Below are 27,310 nucleotides of genomic sequence, written 5' to 3'. Positions count from 1 at the left end.
GCAGGCTTGTTAGCTGGGTGTTCTTTTTGACTCCAACCTCTCCTTCACCCCTCATGTCCAATCAATTGCCAAATCCTGTTGCTTCCATCTCAAAAACATAGTGCGCATTCGCCCCTATTTAACGCCGGATGCGGCTAAGGTGCTGGTCCATGCTGTTCTCTCTCGCCTTGACTAATGCAATCCCCTTCTTAGTGGTCTTACGTGTTCCCAGCTTGCAATCTATAATGAATGCGGCGGCAAGGCTCATTATCCTGTTTGCTCGCACCTCCCACGCCTCCCGCTCTTTCAGTCCCTGCATTGACTTCCAGTTAGATATAGGGCTCAATTTAAGATTCTGGTGCTTGCATACAAATCCCTACATAATGCTGCTCCAACCTACCTATCCTCCCTAATTCACAAATATGTCTCGTCGAGGCCGCTGCGCTCTGCCAAAGACCTACGTCTATCCTCTATCCGTACTCCCACATTTGATACTCTTCTGTGGAACTTCCTTCCCTTCTCCGTAAGTCTTTCACCCAGTGTCCACTCACTCAAAAAAATCATTGAAAGCTCACTTCTTCAAGAAAGCATATCAATTAAACTGTTACATATTTACATAGTTACATAGCTGAAAAAAGACTTGCAGCCATCAAGTTCAGCCTTCCTCACATATGTTTTTGCTGTTGGTCCAAGAGAAGGCAAAAAAAACAGTCTGAAGCGCTTCCAATTTTGCAACACATAGGAAAAAATTCCTTCTTGACCCCAAAATAGCAGTCAGATGTCTCCTTGGATAAAGCAGCTATTACCCCACTAATTAGAAATGATATCCCTGTATCTAATGGTTTTGCAAGTATTTATCCAATTGCAGTTTAAACAGGTTTTTATCCCCCACCCCACATGACTCCTCTCCGGCAACTGTCAAAAATTACCTACTAAGCCCTCAGTGAATACTTTTCTAACAACCTACTTCGTACCCCTACTTTTACCCTTTGTGTCACTATACCCCCCACTCCCTCTAGCATGTAAGCTCATGCTTGAGCAGGGTCCTCAACCCCTTCTGTTCCTGTATGTCCAGTTGTCTGGTTACAATTACATGTCTGTTAGTCCACCCATTTTACAGCGCTACGGAATCTGAAGGCGCTATATAAATAATAATAATTTAAAAAAAAAAAAATAATCTAGACAATGTGTAACATTTGAAGCCTCTCAGTGACAGCTGATGATAAAGGCTGCAAAGATAATTGAGCTAACCAGCCAATCACAATTTGTGATGGCCACAGTTGATCTGATTAAGTTAGTTATGCAGTGCAGGAAAGAAAAAAAAATGTTTTAATGTCTAAAGCAGCTCTTTCCAAACTCGTTGAAATCTGTTTTTTTTTTTTTAAAGAGACTCTTTGTGAATAGATGTTAAATGATGGTACAAACAATTGATCTACAGTAGCTCAAAAGAAGCAACTTAATTGTGGGTTTTCAAAACTGAACAAACTGTATTTACTTTTAAACACAGACCATGACCATGACCTATTTATAGGATTTAAAGCTTTGAGCGAAATAAAACGAACAAAAATCAAAGCCTTCATTGAAAACTATTTGAGCAACCTAATTTTCCCATACATGAAATATATCCCACCCTTACCTCTGTGTCACTTTACCCCACTCTCTCTAGAATGTAAGCTCGTGCAAGCAGGGCCCTCAACACCCTCTGTTCCTGTGCGTTCAACTTGTCTTGCTACAAATACATGTCTGATAATCCACTCAGTGTACAGCGCTGTGGAATTTGTTGGCGCTTTATAAATAATTATAATAATTAGGTTTGTAATACGGAATTAGGAAGCACTTCCAGCTCTTAACTGTGTCAGGGAGCAGAGGTCTTAATGAGAACATCTGGTCCCCCTAAATGAAAGGAAATACAATATGAATTCAGAAAAATCTAATTATACCTTTGCGATATCAGGTATGGGGCTGATAGTAAATGTTATAACCATGACCTAATTTACTGTCTCACCAGCTTTTTATTTTGCCTCCATCCGGTCTGGCAAAATAATGCACCTTGTAATTCTACAATTTAAATCACAATGATAGTCAATGGTAAGTTACACACACATACTATACTGCACCTAACATTTTATTTTTAATGATAATCAAAATAAAGACAGTTTTTCTTTAAGCAAGCCAATATTTAATTTTTATGTTCAACATGCCAATTTATATAGGGCCTAGAGAAAGATCATCATCTCTCAGTGAGGACCTGTTTACCTGTGTAGTCCTGTTAAGCTGTGTTCTTGGCTGATACTACTTATTGAACAAGTGTCTAACTTAATCTCTTCAAGAGTTTTCAGAGCACATCATCCCTAGAGATGTGTATACTAGACTTGTTTCAGTCTAAATTCGGGCCGATTGGGTGATTGGTTGAATTCCCAAATCCAAGCCGAAATGTTCCAGAATCACAAACCAAACAAGACTCACAGTGGCTTAGCATATACATTCTGATGCATGATTCTGCCCTAATTCTGCCCATGAAACAAATGGAACAAACAGTGGCAATGGACAAACAGCTTTGGTTGTTTCGTGATTCGACGTTCCTTCCGTGGTGCTAAAGAAGTCAGGACTGGTAGGACAAAAGATGATTGATGTCTTGGGAACAGTCACTAAATATTTATATTATTCACAGATCAAGTGAGAAGTTACCAACAGAGGGAAATAAAGAGGTGCACTAAAAATAAAGAAAATTTATTTTATATATTTATATTATATATTTAATAACTATGTGGTATATAAATATTGATTTTTAATTTTTTTTTTTACTGCTCCCCCTGATTTTCTCCCTATTGGATACTTTTTCTTACTTGAGCTACAAATCAAATGGCAGGAAAATGCTCCTATCAGTGTAATGCAAAATATATACATGATGTTTATAGTATGTATATATTTTGCAGTACACTGATTGGCCCAATTCTGCACCATTCCGGCACATTTGATTTGTTTCCCGAATCAATTTTTTGTTGCCAAACCGACATATGTCTGCTGTTATTTTTTGGCCAAGCACAAATCTAGTGTATTTTGAATCTCAATAAAGTATGAGGGGTTTCCTGGACTTCAAGAATTTCCTTGTGTATCTGTGCATTGTGGGGGCCCTCTTTGTTCAGAAACACCACAAATCTGCTAAGACTCATCCAAAGCAGCACAAATTCGAGACGCCACTTATTTGCGCATGACACTGATTATTGAATGTATACTAGTTTTTGGTTTCCTGCATGATGTTTGGTTGGATGAACCATGCTTCTAAGAAAATAAAATTTAGGGGACAAGAGTATCCAGGAGTAGACCCAGGAAAAACAATGAATCCTCCAAAGTACCTTGTATGACCAGTACATGACCTCAATGTCCACACCCAATAAATGTCTAGGAAATGTGTGTCCCTAGTCTGAAATAACACTGGGCAAAAGAGTTAGTTTGGGTTTAATGAACGATTGAAGTCTACCAATAAGAAAGTAACTGTTAGATAGGAGAAACACTGATAGCCAAGAAGAAAGGGGTCAAGTTCACGAACCAAAACTCATAATCCGTGGAGACAATTTGTGTGGCTAATGTCAGAAATCGATTCTGCAAATTCTGCTTATTAAATTAGTTTCTTTTAACTGCATTTTACCGCCTGGATTCTGTGTCAGAGAATTAGATCTGTTTCTCATAGACCATTAGGAGGAAACTAGATCCAAGGTGCATAAAGGGATAGACCTGACCACTCTTACATTTATAACTTATATGACTGATAGTTTGGGTTTACAGCTGTAGGTATGTTTGCAAATTTGTAGTTAAAAGTAACTAAGAAAAGGCAAGAAAAGGCAAACAGTGGTAGTGGAGCTCCTTGCACAACAACCTACTTAATTAAACAGCGTATGTTCATTTGGTACTTGAAGGGTCTTTTTGAATAAGGGTGTACACTGAGTTAGTTTGTTTTGTCCATTTACACAGGTTAGAAAAGAGGCAAGAGTAATGAATTTGCGAGAAATGGGAGGGTACATTTTCTGCTAAAAATAAGATAAAGTAACTTACAGTAAGCCTGGGCTAAATGGGTGAAATATTGATGGTCACATTAAAAGTGCAACAGAAATGCACTTCCCTAGGCTCCTAATCCTGTTTGAGTCCCAAAAGCAACACTGGTGTATTTCACGTAATTTCCAAAACTTTTTATGCCATTAACATTCATTGGATTTGTTGTTATATCACCAGCTTACATTTTGGTGAATTAAAGGGACACTATAGTCACCAGAACAACTACAGCTTATTGAATTTGTTCTGGTGTGTAGAATCATTACCTTCAGGCTTTTTTTCTGTAAACACTGTCTTTTCAGAGAAAATGCAGTGTTTACATTACAGCCTAGTGATAACTTCACTGGCCACTCCTTAGATGGCTGTTAGAGATCCTTCCTGGGTCATGGCTGCCTTAAATGCATCCAAACATTCAGTGTCTCCTCCCTCTGCATGCAGACACTGAACTTTCCTCATAGAGATGCATTGATTCAATTAATCTCTATGAGGAGATGCTGATTGGCCAGGGCTGTGATGAATCATTCTGACTCTGCCCCTGATCTGCCTCTTTGTCGGTCTCAGCCAATCCTATGGGGAAGCACTGTGATTGGATCAGACTACCACTTCTGATTATGTCAGCTGACTGCTTGGTTTTCTGAGTCTAACAGCATGCAAAGTTACAGCTTCAGGCTTGAATACAGTAAGATTTTACTACATTTATGGAGGCATGAGGGGCCCAGGGGGGCTAGATGGTGGTTTTAACACTATAGGGTCAGGATTACATGTTTGTGTTCTTGACCCTATAGTGATCCTCTAAGTTCTAGAAGCATCAATTCATTATTTATGTTATCATTAATCACTATATCAAAAGCTGGTATTAATTAAAAATGATAGAAAATAAAACTTTTGTAATTGGCAATACTTTCTTTGTTGGTAAAATGTGCTACATAAATGAATAACAATATTTTGTTAGGAGATTTTACTGAACAAGATGATGTTGTGTTAGCAGATCAATTCAAGCCTTTTCAATAAAAATCAATGAATTAGCAAAAGGATATGCTCTTTAGTAGTTATTGTATACTCCATAAATTCTCAACAATGTAAGTAGAATACTTTCTAAAAAGCACTGATGCTATAGGCACATTTTTAAGTTCTTTAAGGCACATACTCTTTTGCATGTGCTTTGCTTCACGATCATCGGTTGAGCTGTAATAATTTTTAGATGAATATTGGAAATGAAATTGAGATGGGGAATGGTGTGCATACAAAAGTATGTCGGCAGACTCAAATACTCAGCTGTGTTGAATCAAGAGGGGGTGGGCAACAAAAATGGCATTTCAGCATGGTGCATGTGCTTGTTCAAGTAATGCAAAGTATGTTTTAAAGAAAATGGAATTAGCCTTAATGTCAACATTTAATGTACCGTACCAGAAAGTAGCAATGATGTGTTATTGTTTTTTTCATTTTTGGGGGTGAGGATTATCCTAAAGTGAGCAGTGTACCCACCCATATTAAAAGAACTGTCCTGATGGCACAGTTACGAGTTGTCAAACCCAGAGCTGTAACTACAAATCTGAGTCGATCTCAGATATGCCAACAAGGAAGGAAGCGTAAAATGTGAGATTTGCGTAATCAGATACACACATATATTGATACCTGGCCTTATTCCACCAAAAAGATAGATCATTTCCAGGTCACTTGAAATCAAAGCTTGCTTATCACTGCTATCTTTGTAGTTATGCCGTTGTGTAGTATGCTTCTGCTCTTTAATAGTTACGTATCCTATGGTTGTTTGTCAAGAAAACTGTCACTGACAAAAAATATCTAGTAGGTACGTCTATAATGAGATGCATTATAGTAGTGCGATTATCTGCCTACAATACCAGTTACAATTACTTTTAAAGCGACACTATAGTCACCAAAACAACTTAAGCTTATTAAAACAGTTTTGGTGTGTAGATGAGTCCCCTTCAGTCTCACTGCTAAATTCCCTGCCATGTACGAGTAAATCACTATGTTTATGCAGCCCTAGTCACACCTCTATGTACGTAATGTGCACAACCTTCCTAAACCCTTCCTGTAAAGTGAGATCTAATATTTACACTTCCTTTATTGCAAATTATGTTTAATTTAGCATTTCTTATTTCCTGCACTGTTAGTAGCTTGCTAGACCTTGCAGAAAACTCCTGTGCGGGTTTAAATGTCAATTTACAGAGCAGGTGATAAAAACTTCAAAAGTAAGTTAACATCATGCAAGCTGTGTCAGTCACAGCAGGGGGAGGTGTGGTTAGAACTGTATGGACTGAAACAAAAGTGATTCAACTAATAAATGGCAGAGAATTGAGCAGTGAGACTTCAGTGAGATCTATACACAAAAATGGCTTAATTAAGCTAAAGTTTCTTGGTAACTATAGTGTCCCTTTAACTCTAGTATGACAATGCATTTAAATGATTGCACAGTTTGGTTTGATTAGTAATTAGTACTCTTTTTAGGTCCATCATGGTGCCTCCCTAGTGTCAGGATTACGAGTTGATCCAGCACGCAGAACTGTATTACACCTAGGACTAAAGGTAACGTCTTACCGGGCCTTAGAATGACCGGACTTAACATACCAGAGAATAGTCAGAATACTTGCCGAGGTCGGGGACACAGAATGAGACAACACGATGAGGGAAAGCCAAAAGTCAAGGATACCAGAATACAGGGAAGTCAAAACGAAGCCAAAGTCAATAACCAGAAATAAACGCTCAGGAACACACTCCCGGACAACCACTAAGGGAAACCATGACAGGGCAATGAGGGAAGGCAAGAAAGGAGTTAAAATAAGTCTCCTTTAAATACGATTGGCCGTACCCAGCCTATGACCCCCTTCAATCTAGCTTCCGCCCTCTCCACTCTACAGAGACTGCCCTTATCAAAGTTACTAACGACCTAATCGCAGCTAAATCCAAAGGCCACTACTCCATACTAATTCTTCTTGACCTCTCAGCGGCCTTTGACACCGTTGATCATGCTCTCCTTCTTCAAACTCTTCAATCGCTTGGTCTCTGTGACTCTGTCCTCTCGTGGTTTTCCTCTTATATCTCCCAACGCTCATTCAGTGTCTCTTTTTCTAATGATACCTCCTCCCCTCGTCCTGTCTCGGTTGGATTCCCCCAAGGCTCCGTCCTTGGTGCCCTTCTATTTTCTCTTTATACTGCCTCTCTTGGCAAACTTATTACCTCTTTTGGATTCCGCTACCACCTGTACGCTGATGACACCCAGCTATATCTCTCCTACCCGGACCTCTCCCCTGCCGTCCTGCAACGTGTCACTGCTTGCCTTTCTTCCATCTCTGACTGGATGTCCTCCTGCTTTCTGAAACTCAATCTCTCAAAAACTAAGCTCCTTGTCTTTCCTCTTCCTAATACTGATCCTCCTCTTTCTACTCTCTAATCTTTTCCATCCTTTCTCCGATCATTTCCTCTTCTCTTCCTCTTTCCTACTCTGTCTTTCTTTTTTCCATCTATTTTTAACTAGTAACCTAAGACAAAGTAGGGACTACTCATTATTATGACCTGATAAAAAATTACCCTTGTTATGACCCAAACACAAAACACAAAAACTGTTTCAGAATTGACAAAACTTGCTTGGTTATTTAATCATCAGCCACTCACCAAAATCCTTCTATTATCTCCACTCAAACATACATCAAAACCATATATAAAGCAGAGACCTAGAATTAGAGAGGAAAGGTGTTTCCAGTGACCAGGTTGCATTCCTCCTCTGGCTGTTAACCCCATTTCACATGCCCAGGCGAAAACTAGCCTCCATCCATGTACGAGGAAATATCACTAGAACTATAATTATGCTTTGTATTGGGTATAGTGCCTGTGTAATAATATCAGTAACCCAATACTGTATGAATATTCTGAGCATATTCTTCCTTACTTTCTACACAAAAATAAAAGTGGCACAAGGGAAAAAAAGGAAAATGTAATACTTTTTATTTATTTAATTTTTTTTAGCAAAAATGTGTTTCAATATTAATAAAAACTACACAAATGGTATTGAACAGAAAAACTGATGAAAAAAGGCAAAAAGGGAAAAGACCTTCATAACAGATCGTTCACAACAGTAAAAGTCCCCAGAAATGTGGTGCTTGTCCAATGGCACTTTGATACATGTCCCTCTAACTGTCTCATCATGAACATTGTCTTTCTGAACTTAATATACTCATAGTACTTTGACTTTTACCTTAATGTTACTTTACGTTGCCCTTCCTCGAGGCTGACTTCTTCAAACTTTAATATATAACACATAAACATAGTCCCATTTTGAGGAACAAAATGAACTGGACAGTTGACTGCACAACTGTTTTTGGTTGTATTTGTTGATGCATCTTTATTTCATACACCTGATCTAAGGAAGGTTTAGAGAAGCTTCTAAGTGTGTATTTGTATGTGATGTATGTCACTGTTATCTCTTGTCACAGGAAACAAAAATGTCAGTAAAGTAGGCCAACATGAGGCTGAGCGTGAGAATAAAAGATCAATTCTTAGCTCATTGTTAGGAACCAACAAAGAACTGCTGGGTTCTTGTGTATCAAACAACCTACTAGTCTACAGAAGACTTCTGTAGTGGGTCTGTATTGTGATTTAAAAAACAAACAAACATTTTACACAGTTTTTAACAGAACAGGAACACTCTCCATAGATAAAATTATCAAGGAACGCCAAAAGGGGGAACACTAAATCGGCATAGTCTAACAGGGTATAAGACAGAAACTATCTGTAAGTCTCAGAAGAACCAAGTAACAATTTCCTTAAAAGCACATTAGAACCCATAGAATTCTGGAACAAAGGTATATGAACAAGTGAAATGATAATGATTATAGCAGAGAGAAGGAACTGGACAAGAATGGACAAAGAAATGCACATGATATAATCTAGAGCAGGGATAGGCAAACTTCGGCACTCCAGAGGTTTTGGACTACACCTCCCATGATGCTTTGCCAGCATTATGGGTGGAAAAGCATTATGGGGGATATAGTCCACAACATCTGGAGTGCCAAAGGTTGCCTATCCCTGATCTAGAGAATACCACCACATCTGTGAAACAAGGCAGAGGTACAGAGAGTGAACACAACACCAGACAGACTATATGAAAAATGTGTTTAACATTTAAGTAAGTAAATCACAATTGCAAATTTGACTACAAAAGTGCAGAGCACTAGCTAGATTGACAATTAGAGGTGTGTATCAGCCATAGAGAGGTCTGATAGGTGAGCTTTAAAAATAAGCTTTAAAAATACAGGATCTAATGAATTTTAAAGAAAAACAAACTAGTTGGTGCTGAATTAAGGATCAATCAGCAATCATTAGAAACGAAAGAAAGTCAAAAGGAACCGTTTCAAAAATAACCATATTATATGCTGCACACAACCAAACTGTATCAGTATGGGGAGCAGTGTAGGACGCTGAAAAATAATTAACAATGATGGTATAACAAAATACATCCAAAATACCAGAAAAAGACAGCCTCAAAATGAATAGTGGTGAGATTAGCCTCACCACTTCTGTGACCAATCTGAACAACAACTGTATATTCAGAGTTTCATAAAGATGTAATGTATGTCAGGCTTCAATTTACTATTTTTTATGAATGATTAACCTACAAAAATATATAATCTGGTGTAAAAAGCCAAAAGTCTGGAGTTTTCTATATTCAAACATGTTTAAGGTTCGGAAAAAAAGGAGGCATTCAACCCAGAATGTCTGTTGTCAATTGTTAAACAGGGTAGGAGATCAGAATGGTAAGAGCAGCTTAATGTAAAAGGCATTTGGGGAGATTTATCAAAGTGTTCTGTTCTAAAAAGTGGTCTAAAGTGCTAAAAGTGGGGGCAATCTCCATAGAAACCATTGGAAACAACTGGCACATTCCATTGGTGACTGATCCCCTTTTACTTCTTTGCACCACTTTTTACAACAGAACTCTTTGATAAACCTCGCTCATTAGGTCTGAGGAACACAAAAAGTGGGACAGCCTGTGCATGTTCTCCTCGACCATCAAACCAAAACATAATTTAACTTTATTAACACAATTCTAAACTCAGAGAATAACATAGGGGTCTATCCACTGAAAATCTCAACTGTGAAAATCTGAAATTTGAGCGAGAAAATCTAGGCTACCAAGCTATGTGAGAATGTTTTCAATTCAGCCATTATAGCCTATTTTGCTATTGACTTTCCAAATTGCTACAATGTGAATTATGGTGAATTAACCCTATACATGTATTCTTCATTCATCACCCAAATGGAGATTTTACTTCTTAAAGAACAATGAAACAACTTTTATGACAGCATTTTAAGAACAACTGGAGCTGCTCTGAATGCAAAGTCTGGCCCTACTCATTATTAGATGCTACATTTTATATGTTCCCCCTTATTTTTCACATCCCTTGCATGTGTATTATATGTTCAGTTTTAAAGGTGTGTATGTGTAAAATAAATGTGTGTTTAATTCCTGTGTGAATTAGATAAGCCATTTGTTAGCTGACATGAATTGTGCACGGACTGCATACATGTTTTATTTTTTTTTCAATTTGATCATTTTTATTTTTGCTTGTAGCCGCCTTGAGGCAGAAACAGGTTACAGATTAGGCAGTGGCATGTCTCCAAAATTCACATCACATGCTGGTACACACGATTGTGTTAAATAAGACAAACTGTACACAAGTACAGCATATTACAACTAAGATTTTGTCGTAAAACAAACAGAAAACAGATTGATACAATTGGCATTCCATACATTAATCTATTCGTCTATGTAATTGCTATTGAAGTAGATTTGTTTAACCCCTTAAGGACACATGACATGTGTGACATGTCATGATTCCCTTTTATTTCAGAATTTTGGTCCTTAAGGGGTTAACCTTGTCTGACTCCATACGTTTTACTTGCCAATTGGTGTCTGCTGCACTGTACACACTATATAGCAAATTATTTAAGCATAAGGAACTGACTTATCAAATTAAATCCTGTTCCCCAGTGACTATATTGTGTGACTCGACAACCAATGACTTCCTTTTTTTTCACTTAACCTAATCCATCAGTAACTAGATTATTCAATTTAGTGGGCAATTGGGAAGGAAGGGAGGAGGGGGGAGTCAGGAGTGGGGTGCATAGTATTCAACAAAATAGGTACCCAATTATTAATGCCCCAAGATTTAGTGCCATGTGTTGGATCCCATGATAGTCTGTCCAATGGATTATGTGTCAAATGGACCATACTGTCTCAACCAAAGTGGTGTTGGTCTATAGGTAAATGCTTTTAAAACAACATGTACTCAAACGGGTGCAACATTCTTTGCCACAAATGTGTCCCTTGCCTGTTTGACTCATTATTCACTTCTATTCTGATCTGTTTGTGCACCATCCCCTCGTAAGACCAATTTAATGAGATCTGATGTGACTGCATGAATTATTGATACATTATCTGACAAATTGATTTACCGATTATCCAATCTATATGTATAGAAATGGAAACCATGAGTTACATGGCAATCTTAGGACTCGGTGTTAATTTAGAACACTGTTTTTATTTGTGAGCCATCATAGTTTGATGTTAAACATTAAATGTATATCGAATCCAGCCCACGAACGCTCTAATTCATTCTACTCTATCCAGCCACTGTGCCCTCTAATCCTTGTTACCCATTTTACTGAATCTAGTTACTATGCCCTCTTATCCACATTACCCATTTTACTGAATCTAGTCACTGTACCCTCTAATCTATTTCACCAAATTAGTGCACTGTACTATCTAATCCATTTCACCAAAGTCAGGCACTGCACCCACTTATCAATTTCACCAAATTCAGACACTGCACATCCTAATCCATTTTACTGAATCTTGCCAGTTGAGATTACAAAACATTTTTCAATTACTTCAAGATGAATACAAAAAACATTCTAGGTTATAGTGAAATGAAAGATAGTAATCTTGTGAAAAGTCAGCTTGGCGCAACCATTTTTCCCTAAGAAAAGAAAAATTTTCGGGGTTGCCGAAATTTTAGTTCGGCAGAATTTCTGAATTGAAAAATGAATTTGGGAACCAAATGAAACAATACAAAAGTGTATGAAAATGGCCAATCTGTGCGACAGATATACATAACATAATATTATGCATATATTTGGCAGCACACCGATGGAAGCATTTCCTGCCATCTGATTCACAGATCAAGTGGGAAAATATAACTAATACGTGAAAAAAGAGGAAGCCCAGTAATAAAATCTATATTTATATACACATAATATATAAATATCATTTTTTTTACTACGCGGTCTTTTTTCCCTCTGTTAGTCGCTTCGCATGTGATCTGTGAATAAAATCAACATTTACTGATCATCTTTTTTTCCAGTTATCTCTTTTTTTGGCACAGTGGACAGAATGACAAAGCAAAACGAACATGCACGGCCATTGTACGTTTTAGTTGGTTCGTGATTTGGGTACAAATCATCTGATTGGCCCAAATTCTGACAAATATTTAAATCTATACATTCAGATTTTTATGCTTAGAAAGTAGGGCAAATTAAACATCTAATGAGGTAATTAAAATTATTTTGAAATCGGTTAATGAATAATTCAGGTTCTACTTCATAGCAGAGATTCTTCAAACAAGGAAATATAAGGGGACTCAGCATGTTTCTACGGCTCCATTATAGTGGGTGGTTTAGCGTAATGGGAGTTTTAAAGGGTTATTTAATAAAGTGAAAATTGAAAGGAACTCAAACTGAATTCAAACTTAATTTCAAATGTAATAGCTGAACTGGAAAATGTATCCAAGTAAATTGTGCTTCCAGGCTATTTTGACCTTAAATGTGAAATTCACTTTAGTACAGGCATCTCAAACTCTGGCACCCAGATGTTCTGGAACAACAACTCACATGATGCTCTGTCCATCTTTTGCATTCAAAGATTTCTGGGAATTGCAGTGGGACAGAATTTAAAATCCATGCTTTAGTAAATAGCCCTATGAGTCTATGAAAGGATCATTTTTGAATTTATGCTCAGTCAGCCATCATAAGAAATGCAATCAACAACAGTTAGATCTCTAATGAGGTTTGGTACACTGTATAAAAATAAATAATTAAATGTCTAACCAAGTAACCAAGAATTGTCTAGCTGGCACTATGCATATAAGGTATTATTTACTTAAGATAAATATTTTAAACTAGATACCTCATTCGTCACAAGCAACCTTAAGTATCACTTTACTGCTATCGAAATCACATATGTCTAGGGATTAAATGTTACATTTCAGAATGAAAACAGCTACAGTGTGTTTATATATCACCTTCATTAGAAGCTTCAATACCAGACAGAGAAAATTACAGACTCAACCGCATACGTGATCTAATCATCATCACAGCCAGTAATTTACTGTATACCATAAAATTATCTTCAGATGTAAATGTGTGCTTGTTTTACTGCAAGCCATTGCACTTTCAAGTAAACATATCTGTACCTGAAATCTCTTCCCTTTCAAAGGTGATTTTAGTTTTGAGAAAAGCCAGATGTTGCAGGGCACCAAATCTTTCAACAAATTCTTGACCATCTCTCAAGCGTTTGTGCCACACTTCTATTTGTGCTCACTCAATGTATCATCCTCGAAAGCCTTCTGAATCATCTGATTAATTTCCACGGAGGAATGTTCAAGATTAATGCAAAGTTTGATGCAGATTTGTTGCCCTACTTGCTTAGTCATTTTGAATGCGACGGCTACACAGTACACAAGATCACTCAGCGACCTTCTAGCGACCCACTGACTAGTACATTGAAGTCATCATTGTTCATCCACTACACTCTCCTTGGCTGCTAGGTTACACCGATGTCAAGCAAACCATTCTCACTATATTAACAATGGCCGGGGTTTTCCGGACAGGCCTTGTGTGTGTGTGTGTGTGTGTGTGTGTATATATATATATATATAGTATCTCACAAAAGTAAGTACACCCCTCACATTTTTGTAAATATTTTATTATATCTTTTCATAAGACAACACTGAAGAAATGACACCCTATTACAATGTAAAGTAGTAAGCGTACAGCCTGTATAACAGTGTAAATTTGCTGTCCCCTCAAAATAACTCAACACACAGCCATTAATGCCTAAACCGTTGGCAACAAAAGTGAGTACACTCGTAAGTGGAAATGTCCAAATTGGGCCCAAAGTGTCAATATTTTGCGTGGACACCATTATTTTCCAGCACTGCCCTAAACCTCATAAGCATGGAGTTCACTAGAGCTTCACAGGTTGCCACTGGAGTGCTCTTCTACTCCTCCATGACGACATCACGGTGCTGGTGGATGTTACAGACCTTGCGCTCCCCCACCTTCCATTTGAGGATGCCCCACAGATGCTCAATAGGGTTAAGGTCTGGAGACATGCTTGGCCAGTCCATCACCTTTACCTTCAGCTTCTTTAGCAAAGCAGTGGACTTCTTGGAGGTGTGTTTGGGGTCGTAATCATGTTGGCATACTGCCCTGCAGCCCAGTCTCCGAAGGGAGGGGATCATGCTCTGTTACAGTAAGTCACAGTACATGTTGGCATTCATGGTTCCCTCCATGAACTGTAGCTCCCCAGTGCCGGCAACACTCACGCAGGCCCAGACCATGACACTTCGACCTCCATGCTTGACTGTAGGCAAGACACACCTGTCTTTGTACTCCTCACCTGGTTGCCGCCACACATGCTTGACACCATCTGAGCCAAATAGGTTTATCTTGGTCTCATCGGACCACAGGACATGGTTCCAGTAATCCATGTCCTTAGTCTGCTTGTCTTCAGCAAACTGTTTGCAGGCTTTCCTATGCAACATCTTTAGAAGAGGCTTTTTTCTGGGACGACAGCCATGCAGACCAATGTGATGCAGTGTGGCGTATAGTCTGAGCACTGACAGGCTGACCTCCCACCCGTTCAACCTCTGCAGCAATGCTGGCAATACTCATACGTCTATATCCCAAATACAACCTCTGCATATGACGCTGAGCACGTGCACTCAACTTCTTTGGTCGACCACTGCGAAGCCTGTTCTGAGTGGAACCTGTCCTGTGAAACCGCTGTACGGTCTTGCCCACCGTGCTGCAGCTCAGTTTCAGGGTCTTGGCAATCTTCTTATAGCCTACGCTATATTTATGTAGAGCAACAATTTTTTTGTTCAGATCCTCAGAGAGTTCTTTGCCATGAGGTGCCATATTGAACTTCCAAAGATGAGTATGAGAGAGTGTGAGAGCGATAACACCAAATTTAACACACCTGCTCCCCATTCACACCTGAGACCTTGTAACACTAATGAGTCACATGACACCGGGGAGGGAAAATGGCTAATTGGGCCCAATTTGGAAATTTCCACTTAAGGGTGTACTTAGTTTTGTTGCCAAAGGTTTAGAAACTATAGGCGGTGTGTTGAGTTATTTTGAGGGGACAGCAAATTTACACTGTTACACAGGCTGTAAACTTACTACTTTACATTGTAGCAGAGTGTAATTTCATCAGAGTTGCCACATCAAAAGATATAATAAAATATTTACAAAAATGTGAGGGGTGTACTCACTTTTGTGATATACTGTAAATAATACTAATATAATACCAATGAAATATTAAATCATTTGAAAAGCTAAGCCTAAACTATTAAATATTATGTACGTTTCTCGATAGCTCCTAGGAGTTAACCCTGGGGCAGGCAACCTTCAACACTCCAGATGTTCTGGATTACATCTCTCCTGATGCTTTACAAGCATCATAGTTGTAAGAGCATCACGTAGTCCACAATACCTGGAGTAACTAAGGTTGCCTATACCTTGGGTTAGGTAAAAAGTAATGAGTAACATGAGAAGAGGTCTTAATCACTTTGAGTCTGGTTCACACTTTGATAGTCCTTAATGGTTCTTACTACACTACAACAAAAAAAGAATGTAGGGGTGTATTGGGTAAAAAAAAAGAAGAAAGTATGTAAAGGAGGCCTTTAACACTGTTACAATGGGATGGATAGCTAGATAGATAGAACAAATATCAAAATTTCTTACACTTTTTAAAATTGTACTTATATTAAATTACGTTTTATAAATTAATATTTGGTGTGAAATGTTTTTGGGATTTTTGTTTCTCCTGAACAAAATGATACATAATAAGCGGGGTGCACTTAACGGAAAAAAGGTAAGTTATGGTTGAACAGACATATAGCTCAAACTCTAGGTTTTGTTTTTGTCCGAACTTGCCCTAGAACAACTGGTTAGTTCCCAAGAACCAGATATACAAGATTTGGTAAAATCAGAGCCATTGGTGCTATTTCTTTACTAATCTTTTGAAATATTGATCTATAGCCCGGGATATAAAACTGATCTTTCAAAGCATGGATTCATGAATTAAATATAACACTCCAGCAAAAATAAATATATATATATATATATAATTTTTCACAAAAATAAAACAGTTTTTAGCAAATTTTAACATAGCAGATGTGAAACTGAAAATGACTTTTGGGGATATTTGAATTACTCTTGTTAGATAGCTACAGCTATAAAATATGTTAAAGAGACATTTTTGATAGTTGTACCATTGCCGTATATATATATTATTCACACAATTCTTCTATCTAATTCAAAACCTACCTCTACTATCCCAATCTTGGCATCACTCTTCTGCCCATATTGATCCACAAAGGCCTTCATTTTGTCTGATAAATCCTGAAATAATAATAGATGATTATATCAGAAAAACTATTTTAGTATTATTTATTGCACACAAACTATTTTTCAAAAAATTTAGTAGCATGCAAACGAGTTCTTGTGCCACACACCGCGTAAGGATTTAAGTAAATATTTATCTCACATTAATTTACTAAATGGGGAATTGTGGTTCATAAACCATGTATATAGCGCTAACATGTTTTACGTATTTACAGGATAAAACAGTGGAGATATAAAACAAAAATAATTGACAAACAAAATAATGTTGGCAAAGAAAAAAGGTGATGACAACCATGCTTAAACACATTTAACCCCTTAAGGACACATGGCGTGTGTGACATGTCATGATTCCCTTTTATTCCAGAAGTTTGGTCCTTAAGGGGTTAAAGGGACACTATAGTCTCTAGAACAACTACAGCTTAATGTAGTTGTTCTGGTGTCTACAGAATGTCCCTGCAGCCTTTATAGGCAGTGTTTACATTACTACATTACTCCCTAGTAACACCTCTAGCGGCAGTCGCTCAGACAGCCACTAGAGGTGCTTCCTAGTCCAGTGCTGCAACAGTGGGCACCACTGGTATTCAGTGACTCCACAATCTGCCTGGAGGCATTGGATGCTTCCCATAAATGTGCATTGATTTGATGCATCTCTATGAGGAGATGCTGATTGGCACAGCGCAGTGTTTTGACGTAAATGCACAGTTGCCTCCCAATGCTTCTCCATGAGAAAGCATTGAATTGTCTGAGATCATAAGCCATGAGGGTGGGGCAAGGCGGATCCAGTCGCTGCAAGACCTGCACAGTGTTGCAAAAAAAAAGTGAGTAAGATCATCCTTGTAATGTAAAGACTATAGTGTTCCTTTAAATTAATAGTGGAATTAACCAGAGAATTATGGTAAATTGGTACATGAACTGAATAATGTTTGACCCAAATTGGCATTTTTTTTTTTTTTTTTAAATGACAGCTTGGTGAAATTTCTCTTTGGCTGTTTAGTGAAATACCCCCATCATTAATGGTGTTCTTTCAGCATATTCAAGATATGCAGTGTACTCAGCAAAATAAAGTTATTTTACGTTTTATTATCACCCAAATTGTTTGCTGCTTTGGCATTTGAATATAAATTATATTTTTATACGCAGCATTTCATTTGACCTTAGCATAATGAAAATCTAATTACATTATTACATGTCACTGGTTTCGAATTGAATGGTTATTTCCTGATCTGGGTATTATCAAGATAGAATGCTTTGTTCCGAAACCTAGTTGCAATATTTCAGAAGGTTCTATTGTGTCCTTCTCCTTACAGCTCTGACTATTTCCTTTTAACATTGCATTTCTTACTGTTGCAAAGCCCCTTATAATAACCTCTTCATAAAGAGTATATCTAACTGGAAAAGGCCACCTGGTAGACAAAGATTAAAGAAAAATATGGATGAAGGAACCTCGTTTCTCAAACTTTGAATTAATCATCAAGGCCACCCATGCAGCCAAATGCTCTCATCATATACCGTGTGCACCTTTGAATCATATTTCTCAGACAAATATGAACATCTCAGCTTCACTGGCACTTCTGAAATGTATATTAACTGATGGTATCCAATCAATTTGAGGCATCTCCTTCAGTTGACAATCAGCATAGTGTTATGATAGATACATGCTGCAGTACTTCAGTAGTTAGTTTGCTGACCTGAACTATGTACTTTTATTTATTAATTTTTTTTTAATATAAAACTCGTTTCATAATTGCCAGTTATACAGACTATATGTTAACCTTTGTGTCCCCCAAAATGACTCCCTTCTTAAAATGCAAATGAAAACTGTTAGTTTTGCCAATACACATGTAAGTGTTGCACTTTTTATATAAGACCAAAATCACACAATAATGTTAACAAGACTCAATTTAAAAACAATAATCACAATCAAAAAGATGCACACGTTATATTATTTCTCTTCTAACTGCACAGTATATTTCATATAGAGTATATATAATCAGAACCAGCTTGTAGCTACTGCGGCACCTACTGCATCAGTGCATCAGTGGAGAGGTCACAATGCAAGGTTACACAAACCAAAAACCATTCCCCTACTGCATTGCTTTACAATATTTTGCACATAAACTTTATAAAACAATCTGACGCTACCAGTGCATTATAAAGTAGCCACTAGCCATGCATGTGGAGATTTATACTACGCATGTTATAGTGTGTGATTGTACATGTAGTTTTATTCACTTTAGTATTGATCTTATTATTTTGATTCACTAATTATAGACACCTATCCTCTCTCTCGTATACACTCTTTGTCCTCTCTCTCATACACTCTCTCTCAGTATCTCTGTCTCTCTCTCATTCTCTCACTGTCTCTCTCTCATACACTCTCTCTGTCTCTCTCCCCTCTCTCTACACACTCTCTCAGTCTCTCTCTGTCTCTCTCCCATACACTCTATCTCAGTCTCTCTGTCTCTCTTCCATACACTCTCTCTCATTATCTCTCTCTCTGTCTCTCTCTCCTCTCTCATACACACTCTCTCAGTCTCTCTCTGTCTCTCTCTCATACACTCTCTCTGTCTCTCTGTCTCTCTCCCATACACTCTCTCTCTCATTATCTCTCTGTCTCTCTCTCTGTCTCTCTCTCCTCTCTCATACACTCTCTCTCAGTCTCTCTGTCTCTCTCCCATACACTCTCTCTTATACACTCCCTCTCCTCTCTCTCAGTCTCTCTGTCTCTCTCTCTTATTCTCTCTCTGTCTCCTCTCTCATACACTCTCTCACCTCTCATACACTCTCTCTCAGTCTCTTTCTGTCTCTCTCTCCTCTCATACACTCTATCTATCTCTCATACAGTCTCTCCCTTTCACATACACTCTCATCTCTTACACACACACACACACACACACACACACACTCTTACTTTCTCTCCATCTCTCTCTTGCACATACTCCTACTTTATCTCCATCTATCTATCTCTCTTACACACACACACACACACACACTCTCTCACTGTCTTTCTGCATCTCTCTTTATTTCTGTCTATCCATAGATGTACAGTGTAACATCTTATAATTGCATTGAAAGTAATAAAGTCTAAACAGAACTTTAAAAGCCACAATACAAATACTTTGGTAAATAATGCGAGATTTTAACAGCAATGGAATAGCTTTTTTTTCTAACAACATGGGATTTACAAACGGGAAAATCTAAATTGGCATTTCAGAAGCAGTACTGCATAAATGCAATCTATACAACTTTACTAATGGATAATTAATCATATTGTTCAAGTAAAACTAAAATCTGACATAAAATTCATGAATTGGGATTATTTCAGTTGAATACCCATGGAAACTATTTAACCCTTTGAGTCTCAAACGTGTTTCATCTTTTTGTTCACAAAGAGTGGTGAGGAATTGGTTAAATAAAATTAAGTTAATACAATGAAAAACAAATATTCACGGAAAATATATGCCATCAGATATTCTGTGTAGCTTTATTTCAACCTCTGGGCTGAGGAATACATTCTGGGTACTGCTATGTCAGATGTAATCTGGTGACAAAGTAAATGCTGCTGGTAATTCTTAAATCGATGCAGAGTTAAGTCTGCTTTGCTGGCTGCAATCAGCCTGCCAATATGCAGCATTGTATCAGTGGCCCCCCCAGACACTCACTGCATTACTTAATAAGAAGCAGATTACAGGTTTCAGTACATCCATTGGGAGCAGAGATGATCAGAACACAACAAGTGATAAAGAGGGAGATACTGAAACAGACACCTTGGATGCCAGGGTGATATACATAATAATGCATTCCAAGTTCATCTGGCAAGGTTGGGGTTAAGGATAGTCTATAGATCCTGCACTGACAGCTGGTTCATGGAAAGCAGAATTTGCATTTTTCTTTTACTAGAAGAGAGAATCACATACCAGTCCTGCTTTCTTCCTGGCTTGCTGAAGCTCCTCAATAAAGTTCTGCAGCTCTTTGCCTTCAATGAATCCATTGCCTGCAATCAGAAACCAACATTGATACTTTATAACGGGAGAGGTTCCAGTCCTGGAAAACACACACACACAGCGACAAAAGTAGAACTGGCCAGCTCAGCGTCCTAATAATGGGTTAATGGCTGCAATCCTGCCCTCTGAGTTTGGGTTGGAGGTAGAGATTTAACACATGTAACGCTCAGCCACACAAAGGAATGGATCGCACTGCAAATGCTTGTTATAGAGTTGAGCAAAATAAATAAATAAATAAAACCCTATATATATATATATATATAAAAAGAAAAAAATTAAGAAAAAAAAATCCACTATTGATAATTAAAAATGTGATTAATAAATGGCTTTCAGTGCCAGGGCATCATTTCAGACTGGCAGTGAAAGGGTTACTTGCTAGATAGAAGGTAGTTTTATTTTATTTTTTAAATAAAATGTAAGTAGTCTATTTAGAATGAAGGTATATATTCACCATCAGTGTCATAATGACGCCAGATTTCAAGAAACTGTGTAGCAGAGATTTCAACTCCTTGCAGGTGAGTCTGTGCCATGTTGTATCTGAGCCAGGAATATGTCTGGAGCTGTCCTCAGTGCTGATCCACTTGAAGTTAGAAGCTAAGACCTGCAGCCTGCTGGTGTATATATTGGGAGTCTGTGGAGCAAGCACACTCCCCCTGCACCTTTAAGACCGCCCCATGCCGCACCTCTGCACTCACAGAGTCTCCCCAGTCCATCCCACCAGCCATATCTCCATTTACCTCACCTTGGCTAGGTGAACTGGGCAAGATGTTATCTTGACCTAATGACCTCCACACAGTATATACAGCCTGCAATTTCCACTGCACTCTGCAATTATACAGCTGTAATAAAAAAAAAGAAATATGACATGTGTCACAGTCACATTATGTGTACAGCAATATGGAAAACTAAATTGTAGTATTTGACCTGAGAATTGTGAATGAACTTTATTATGTGTCAAACAGCAATGCATGATAAGCAGTTTTGCACAATAGTGAATATGACTCTGTTCTGGATGATTGGGAGTTTGGTCAATGCTGCAAGGAGGGCTTTCTTCCACAACCAAAGATAAAACAAATCAAAATTAGGACTTGCAATGCATGTAGAAATCCATACTATGACTTTGTCAGTGACATTGAAGGGTTACCCAATCAAGTAGCTTTCAAAGAAGGTATCTGACCAAAACCACAGTAGAACAGGAGTGCCCACTCTTTTAGTTGGCTGACAATTTCCTTTCTAGTAGACATTTGTAGACAAAATGGCCCAACTCTATGTACTGTGTGAGGGATGTGGGATTTAAGAAGGTTTTGCAGTTTAGCCCCTTTTTTAACCCCTTAAGGACCAAACTTCTGTAATAAAAGGGAATCATGACGTGTCACATATGTCACGTGTCCTTAAGGGGTTAAAGGCATACAGACAGACTTATTTTTCAGAAGCATCACGGATATCTTTTCAGTCATTGGTGGGAATGTCTTCATCAATATCTCATTGACAACTGAACTAGTGGCAAAGATTGGCAAAGATTTCACAGCAATGAAAAAAGTTGCCCATTAAGATAAAATAGTTTAACTATAGATGGAAAGTTGGCTGCCGCTGCACCAATCCCAAAATAAAATGCATCACATTGCAGTAATAAATATCAGAAAAATGTGTTTGAAAGACAAAGGATTTGCAGTTTTTTATTTTAACATGATTTCAGTTAACACAGTGATGCATTGATATTTTCCAAGTAATAGCAACTTTGAGGTGATCAAACTCTCATGGGACCATACCTAGTCGAAAAAGTGACCCACAGCAAGAGGACACTAGCAGGGAAAATTCAACAGTTAAAGGGACACTGTAAATACTATAACTGTTTCACTTCATTGAATTCGTTATAGTACCCGGAGTCCCCCGTCACTGTCCCTCCATTTTGTGTTTAATCATTTTGACCAGTTTAACACTGAATGAGAGTCCCTGGCTTCCTATAGTCCTGCATCTACTGGGTGTATGCCTAACGCAGATATTCCTTGCAATTATACCTGCAATGGAACTATGATAGACTGATTGTGGTCAGGTGACAGTCTCAGCCAAACACAGCCACCCATTGCTGCACAGGTTAATTCTTCCTCATTAGTCTAAATAGCAGAGAGGGAATGGCCTGCAGGGGTCTCCTATTAAGCATTAAAAGACTATAACCACTTCAATCAGATGAAGCTGAGATTGTGCCTACAGTGTCCCTCTAATTCATTTTCCAAGTTTTTTTTGTGCCAATATAAAATAGACATTTATAGGCTGTACATGGATTCCTATTAAGTTGGTAGAGCATTCTCGTTGTCTATAGTAAATATGATAGTATGTCTTGTTTTCATTGCTCCCACCTCTCATGGGCTTTCAGTGCATTCTAGTCTACTATTAGCATCAATTTGGGGATGGAAAGATAATTACATCCCAATTATAGAAATCCTAGACATCTAGAAGGAATAGGTAACATGATGACTGATTTTGTGACTCAATGTTTTTTTTTTCCTGAAAGCTTTTAAACATAGCGACTTTGTACAGAGCTTTGAAGTCTGATGAAAGTATGGCTATTGGAAAGGCTTGAAAGAGATAGAGTAGATACGGGAGTAAGTTCATTTTCACATATGGTAATCTTTCCATGTTCCAATGGAAATCTCATTTCACAAGTTTTTTTAATTACATATTAGTTTAGGCCCATTGCAGTTTTAGGGTTTGGGTAGCAGATCCACCCTCACAGAAGCCTAGCAGGCTGTTTGTGTCACAAGAAAATAACTATTTACATATGTGACACCATCACAAAGCTCTAGCAGTAAACCTTACAATCCAGCAAAGTACAATCAAGAATTTAAGCTTTATGTACTTCTGAGTTGCACGTTCCTCTGTTTACATGTGTTGTCAAAATTTGCCTCTGCATTGCAGTCCTTTCATTTTCAATGATAATGTTTTCATTTGTCACCTTCATAGTCCACTAAGATAGGTCAGCCAGAGTAAAAAATAGCCACATGTTTTAAAAAACAAAAATAATAATAAATTCATATAATAATACCTTCAAAGATTGTGAAGTTGCACATTTTACACCAGGAAGAGACTCCACCAATCAGTAGTCTCTAATTGGGGTCTGTTCTTAGCCCATACATTTCTGTCCAATAGGGATTTATGGGATAAGTAGCCTGACTCACATTTTTATACAACCATTGGTAGAACTAGGTGTAAAGTGCTAGATGCTGAGAACAATGTTATTGGTTTCAATGTTGAATGTTCTGTATTTAACACTTTCAGAGTAATTTACTAAAGTGACAATTCAAATTGAATTTTTCCAATTTGGCTATTTTGATTTTAAATTTGAAACTCAATTTGAATTCAACTTGAATTCTCACATTTGTGAATAAGCCTGTTGGCATAGGAATAGCACTTTGCCTTGATAATAACTTCCAATGTATTAACAGTGCCATTTAAATACCCTCCAAGGGTTGTAGCCTACTGAGAAAGAGTATGGGTAGACATCTATGCAAAGTCTTCACTGTACCACAACTAATCCTTCTCTATTTCCTCATTTAAATCTATATATAATGTTACTGAATGCGAAATTAGATAAATTGATGTAATTGAAATATTCTCACCTAAAGAAAGACAATTCAACTTCCAAGGGACACAGCTGTTTTATTTACATTGTCCATGCATATGTTATGCACATACCAATAATCCAGCATAATGGATTATTTAACACGCAGTTCCACATATGGCCTGAGCGTGGCATATAAACTAAAATGCAGTCAGTTCTTTAGGCATCTTTCCTTTACCCTTGTCAATCAACTTTTGTGTGTTCTAATGCATACATTGACCAAGATATGGTTAGTTGCTTTACGTGACATGCCTCTTTGGAGGCTCAATAATTGAGATGTTTTAGTGAGCCAGTAAACAAGATTTTAGCCTGCTGTTGAATAAGAAATATATACATAACATAAAGTAACACTCTGGTCACCAACACAACTTAAATGAAATTGACAGGTTTTGGCACCACATTCATGATGTGTCCTGTCCCTATTCAAAACGGTCTAGTTTGCTTAAAAAAGAGCAATGTTTCCCTGGTTTTTGCAATATAATTGCACCTCCTTAGCCCTCATTCTTTTTTTACAGAATGTTCTGTTTGGAAGGTAAACAGTGTTACTTAGCCAATAAATTATCGGCATGAGTTTAGTTGCTGACTTTACTCTGTCCCTACAGCTAGCCAAGCTGGAGTAAGATTGCCCAGGGTTCTATAGTGGATGCCAGATTAGGACCCCCACCTAGAGATCTTGGTTCTTTAATGTATATAAAGCTGGGTGAGTTTGTGTGGTGGCTGAGTGTCTCTGTGTCTGATGGCTCAGTCTTGTGTTGAGTCTGGGTGTATGAGAGAGAGTGTTTGTGTCTGAGTGTTGTGTTTTAAGGAAGCTGAGCATTGTTTGTCAGGAGAAACTTAACGTGGCTGTGTGGTGTTCAAGTCAGGTGCGTGTGCTAGGAAGGAGGCTGGGTATAAAGAGAAGGCCTCTCCACACATATTTTCCTGTTTTGTTTTGTTGTTGTTGTTTTTTCCTAAAATTAAATTACATTTCTTAAATGCTGCCTAATACTACATTTGACTCAGAGAGCCAATCATTGTTCTCTTAATATCTGTACAGGATTTCAAGAGTATGTCTATTAAGAAAGCTGCATTGTGAAGAGTGGGCATGACTAAGGGGGAGGCGTTACTCTGCAGAAAGCTGAAAAAACTTTTTTTTTTTCTTGTTTTTTTTTTTTAAATCAAAACTAATGAGATTTGAATGTGGAGAAAAATACAGAATGATTGACCAAAACCAATGAAGTAACTTTAAATATATTGGTACCAGAAGTGTCGTTTTAAATGAAAGTTCTTGAAGGTGCATCCTTTTCTTCTGCAGAGAACTCAGAACTCATTTCAGTTCAACAAATGATCATTAATCATGGCATGTTCATCAATCATGCTATTCATTATCAAAAGAAAATCAATGAAATATACAAGATGTTCATTTTGACAGTCCTACTTATTCAGTAATAATTATCATAACTTTAAGTCATTTTTTTTTCTTCAATTTGATATTATTACAAGGGACATATTCTATTCACTAAATTTTCTCCAGCTCACCTATTGTGAAATAAATTGTCAAATTCCTTAGGGAATTCACAGTTTAACAGATATCACTGACTGGACACGCAGTGTCTTTTATAGTTCAGAATATCAATATTTGACTGGCTATGTTTTATGGGAGGTATAGAACACAAAAGTTAGAGAGAGAACGGTTAAATGAATACTATGGTGTCATGAACACAAAGCTGAATTGTCCCCCGGTGATGTAAAGGGTTAAAAAACAAATTTATTTCCCACTTACCTGATTCCTCTGCCGATGTCCCACATAGCTGGGTCAGGCTCCTCCTCCCTGATGCCAAATAATGGGGGTAAACCAAAAACGCGCTGCACACGCATTAGGCCTTTTTCATAAGAAAGAATTGATTCAATGCTTTGCCATGGGGTTTTTCAACACGCTAGACGTCCTGATGCAAAACATGAGGATGTTCAGTGTTGTTTCATGTAATCGAACTGCAGGAAGACAGACAAGAGCCACTAGCCACTGGTAAGCCGCTAATAGAGGACTTCTAGAGAGTTTCTCTAAAAATGCAATGTTTTATATCGCAGGGTTAAAGGACCACTATAGTGCCAGGAAAACATACTCATTTTCCTGGCACTATAGTGCCCTGAGGGAGGGAGAGGAAGAGGAAAGGGGTTAAAACTTACCTTTCTCCAGTGCCTGGCGGGAAGCTCTTCTCCTCCGATCCTCCTCCGATCCTCCCATTCGGCTGAATGCGCACGCGCGGCAAGAGCTGCGCGCGCATTCAACCGGTCTCATAGGCAAGCATTATCAATGCTTTCCTATGGACGCTTGCGAGCTCTCACTGTGATTTTCACAGTGAGAATCACGCAAGCGCCTCTAGTGGCTGTCAGTGACACAGCCACTAGAGGATTTGAGGGCTGGATTAACCCATTTATAAACATAGCTTTCTCTGAAACTGCTATGTTTATAAAAAAAATGGGTTAACCCTAGCTGGACCTGACACACAGACCACTTTATTAACCCCTTAAGGACACATGACATGTGTGACATGTCATGATTCCCTTTTATTTCAGAAGTTTGGTCCTTAAGGGGTTAAACTGAAGTGGTCTGGGTGCCTAGAGTGGTCCTTTAAGGAAACAGGAACATTGCACCCAAACCATTTCAATGAGATGAAGTGTTCTGGGTGTCTATAGTGTCCTTTTAACCAATAGTGGTAATTGGATACAACAGACTATGAGGTTACCGCTGCAAGACCTTCTTAAGGAAGACCCTACACATCTATTTACATACAAGAAAACAGTTCCATATATGATAATGTGCATATTATTTGGAGGGGGTCATGTATTTGGGGTCATGTATTTGGTAGTCATGCTGTGAGTATCAGATGTTCATACACTGTGATAGACTTCATTTAGGGTTCCCTAGATGGTTAGAGCTCTAGTTAGCTGTAATACGGTATGGGGT

The 27,310-nt window shown here is 38.0% G+C and overlaps 1 protein-coding gene across 1 annotated transcript in view; it reads right to left on the bottom strand.

The window, feature by feature from the left end:
• Nucleotides 1-21,352, bottom strand: part of CALB1 (calbindin 1) — a 60,435-nt gene extending 39,083 nt beyond the window's left edge. Inside the window, exons 1-3 of the mRNA XM_063451267.1 lie at nucleotides 21,196-21,352; nucleotides 20,658-20,734; nucleotides 16,663-16,737 (exon numbers count right to left, since the gene is read on the bottom strand). Coding sequence (XP_063307337.1) covers nucleotides 16,663-16,737; nucleotides 20,658-20,734; nucleotides 21,196-21,274 — 231 coding nt within the window. The 5' untranslated portion in view covers nucleotides 21,275-21,352. The remainder of the gene's footprint in view (nucleotides 1-16,662; nucleotides 16,738-20,657; nucleotides 20,735-21,195) is intronic.
• Nucleotides 21,353-27,310: the final 5,958 nt, after the last annotated feature.

Source organism: Pelobates fuscus, chromosome 4, assembly GCF_036172605.1.
Source record: "Pelobates fuscus isolate aPelFus1 chromosome 4, aPelFus1.pri, whole genome shotgun sequence".
Taxonomy (NCBI): domain Eukaryota; kingdom Metazoa; phylum Chordata; class Amphibia; order Anura; family Pelobatidae; genus Pelobates; species Pelobates fuscus.
Note: the sequence above shows the minus strand (reverse complement) of the source record. Positions and strands in the feature narration are given on the sequence as shown.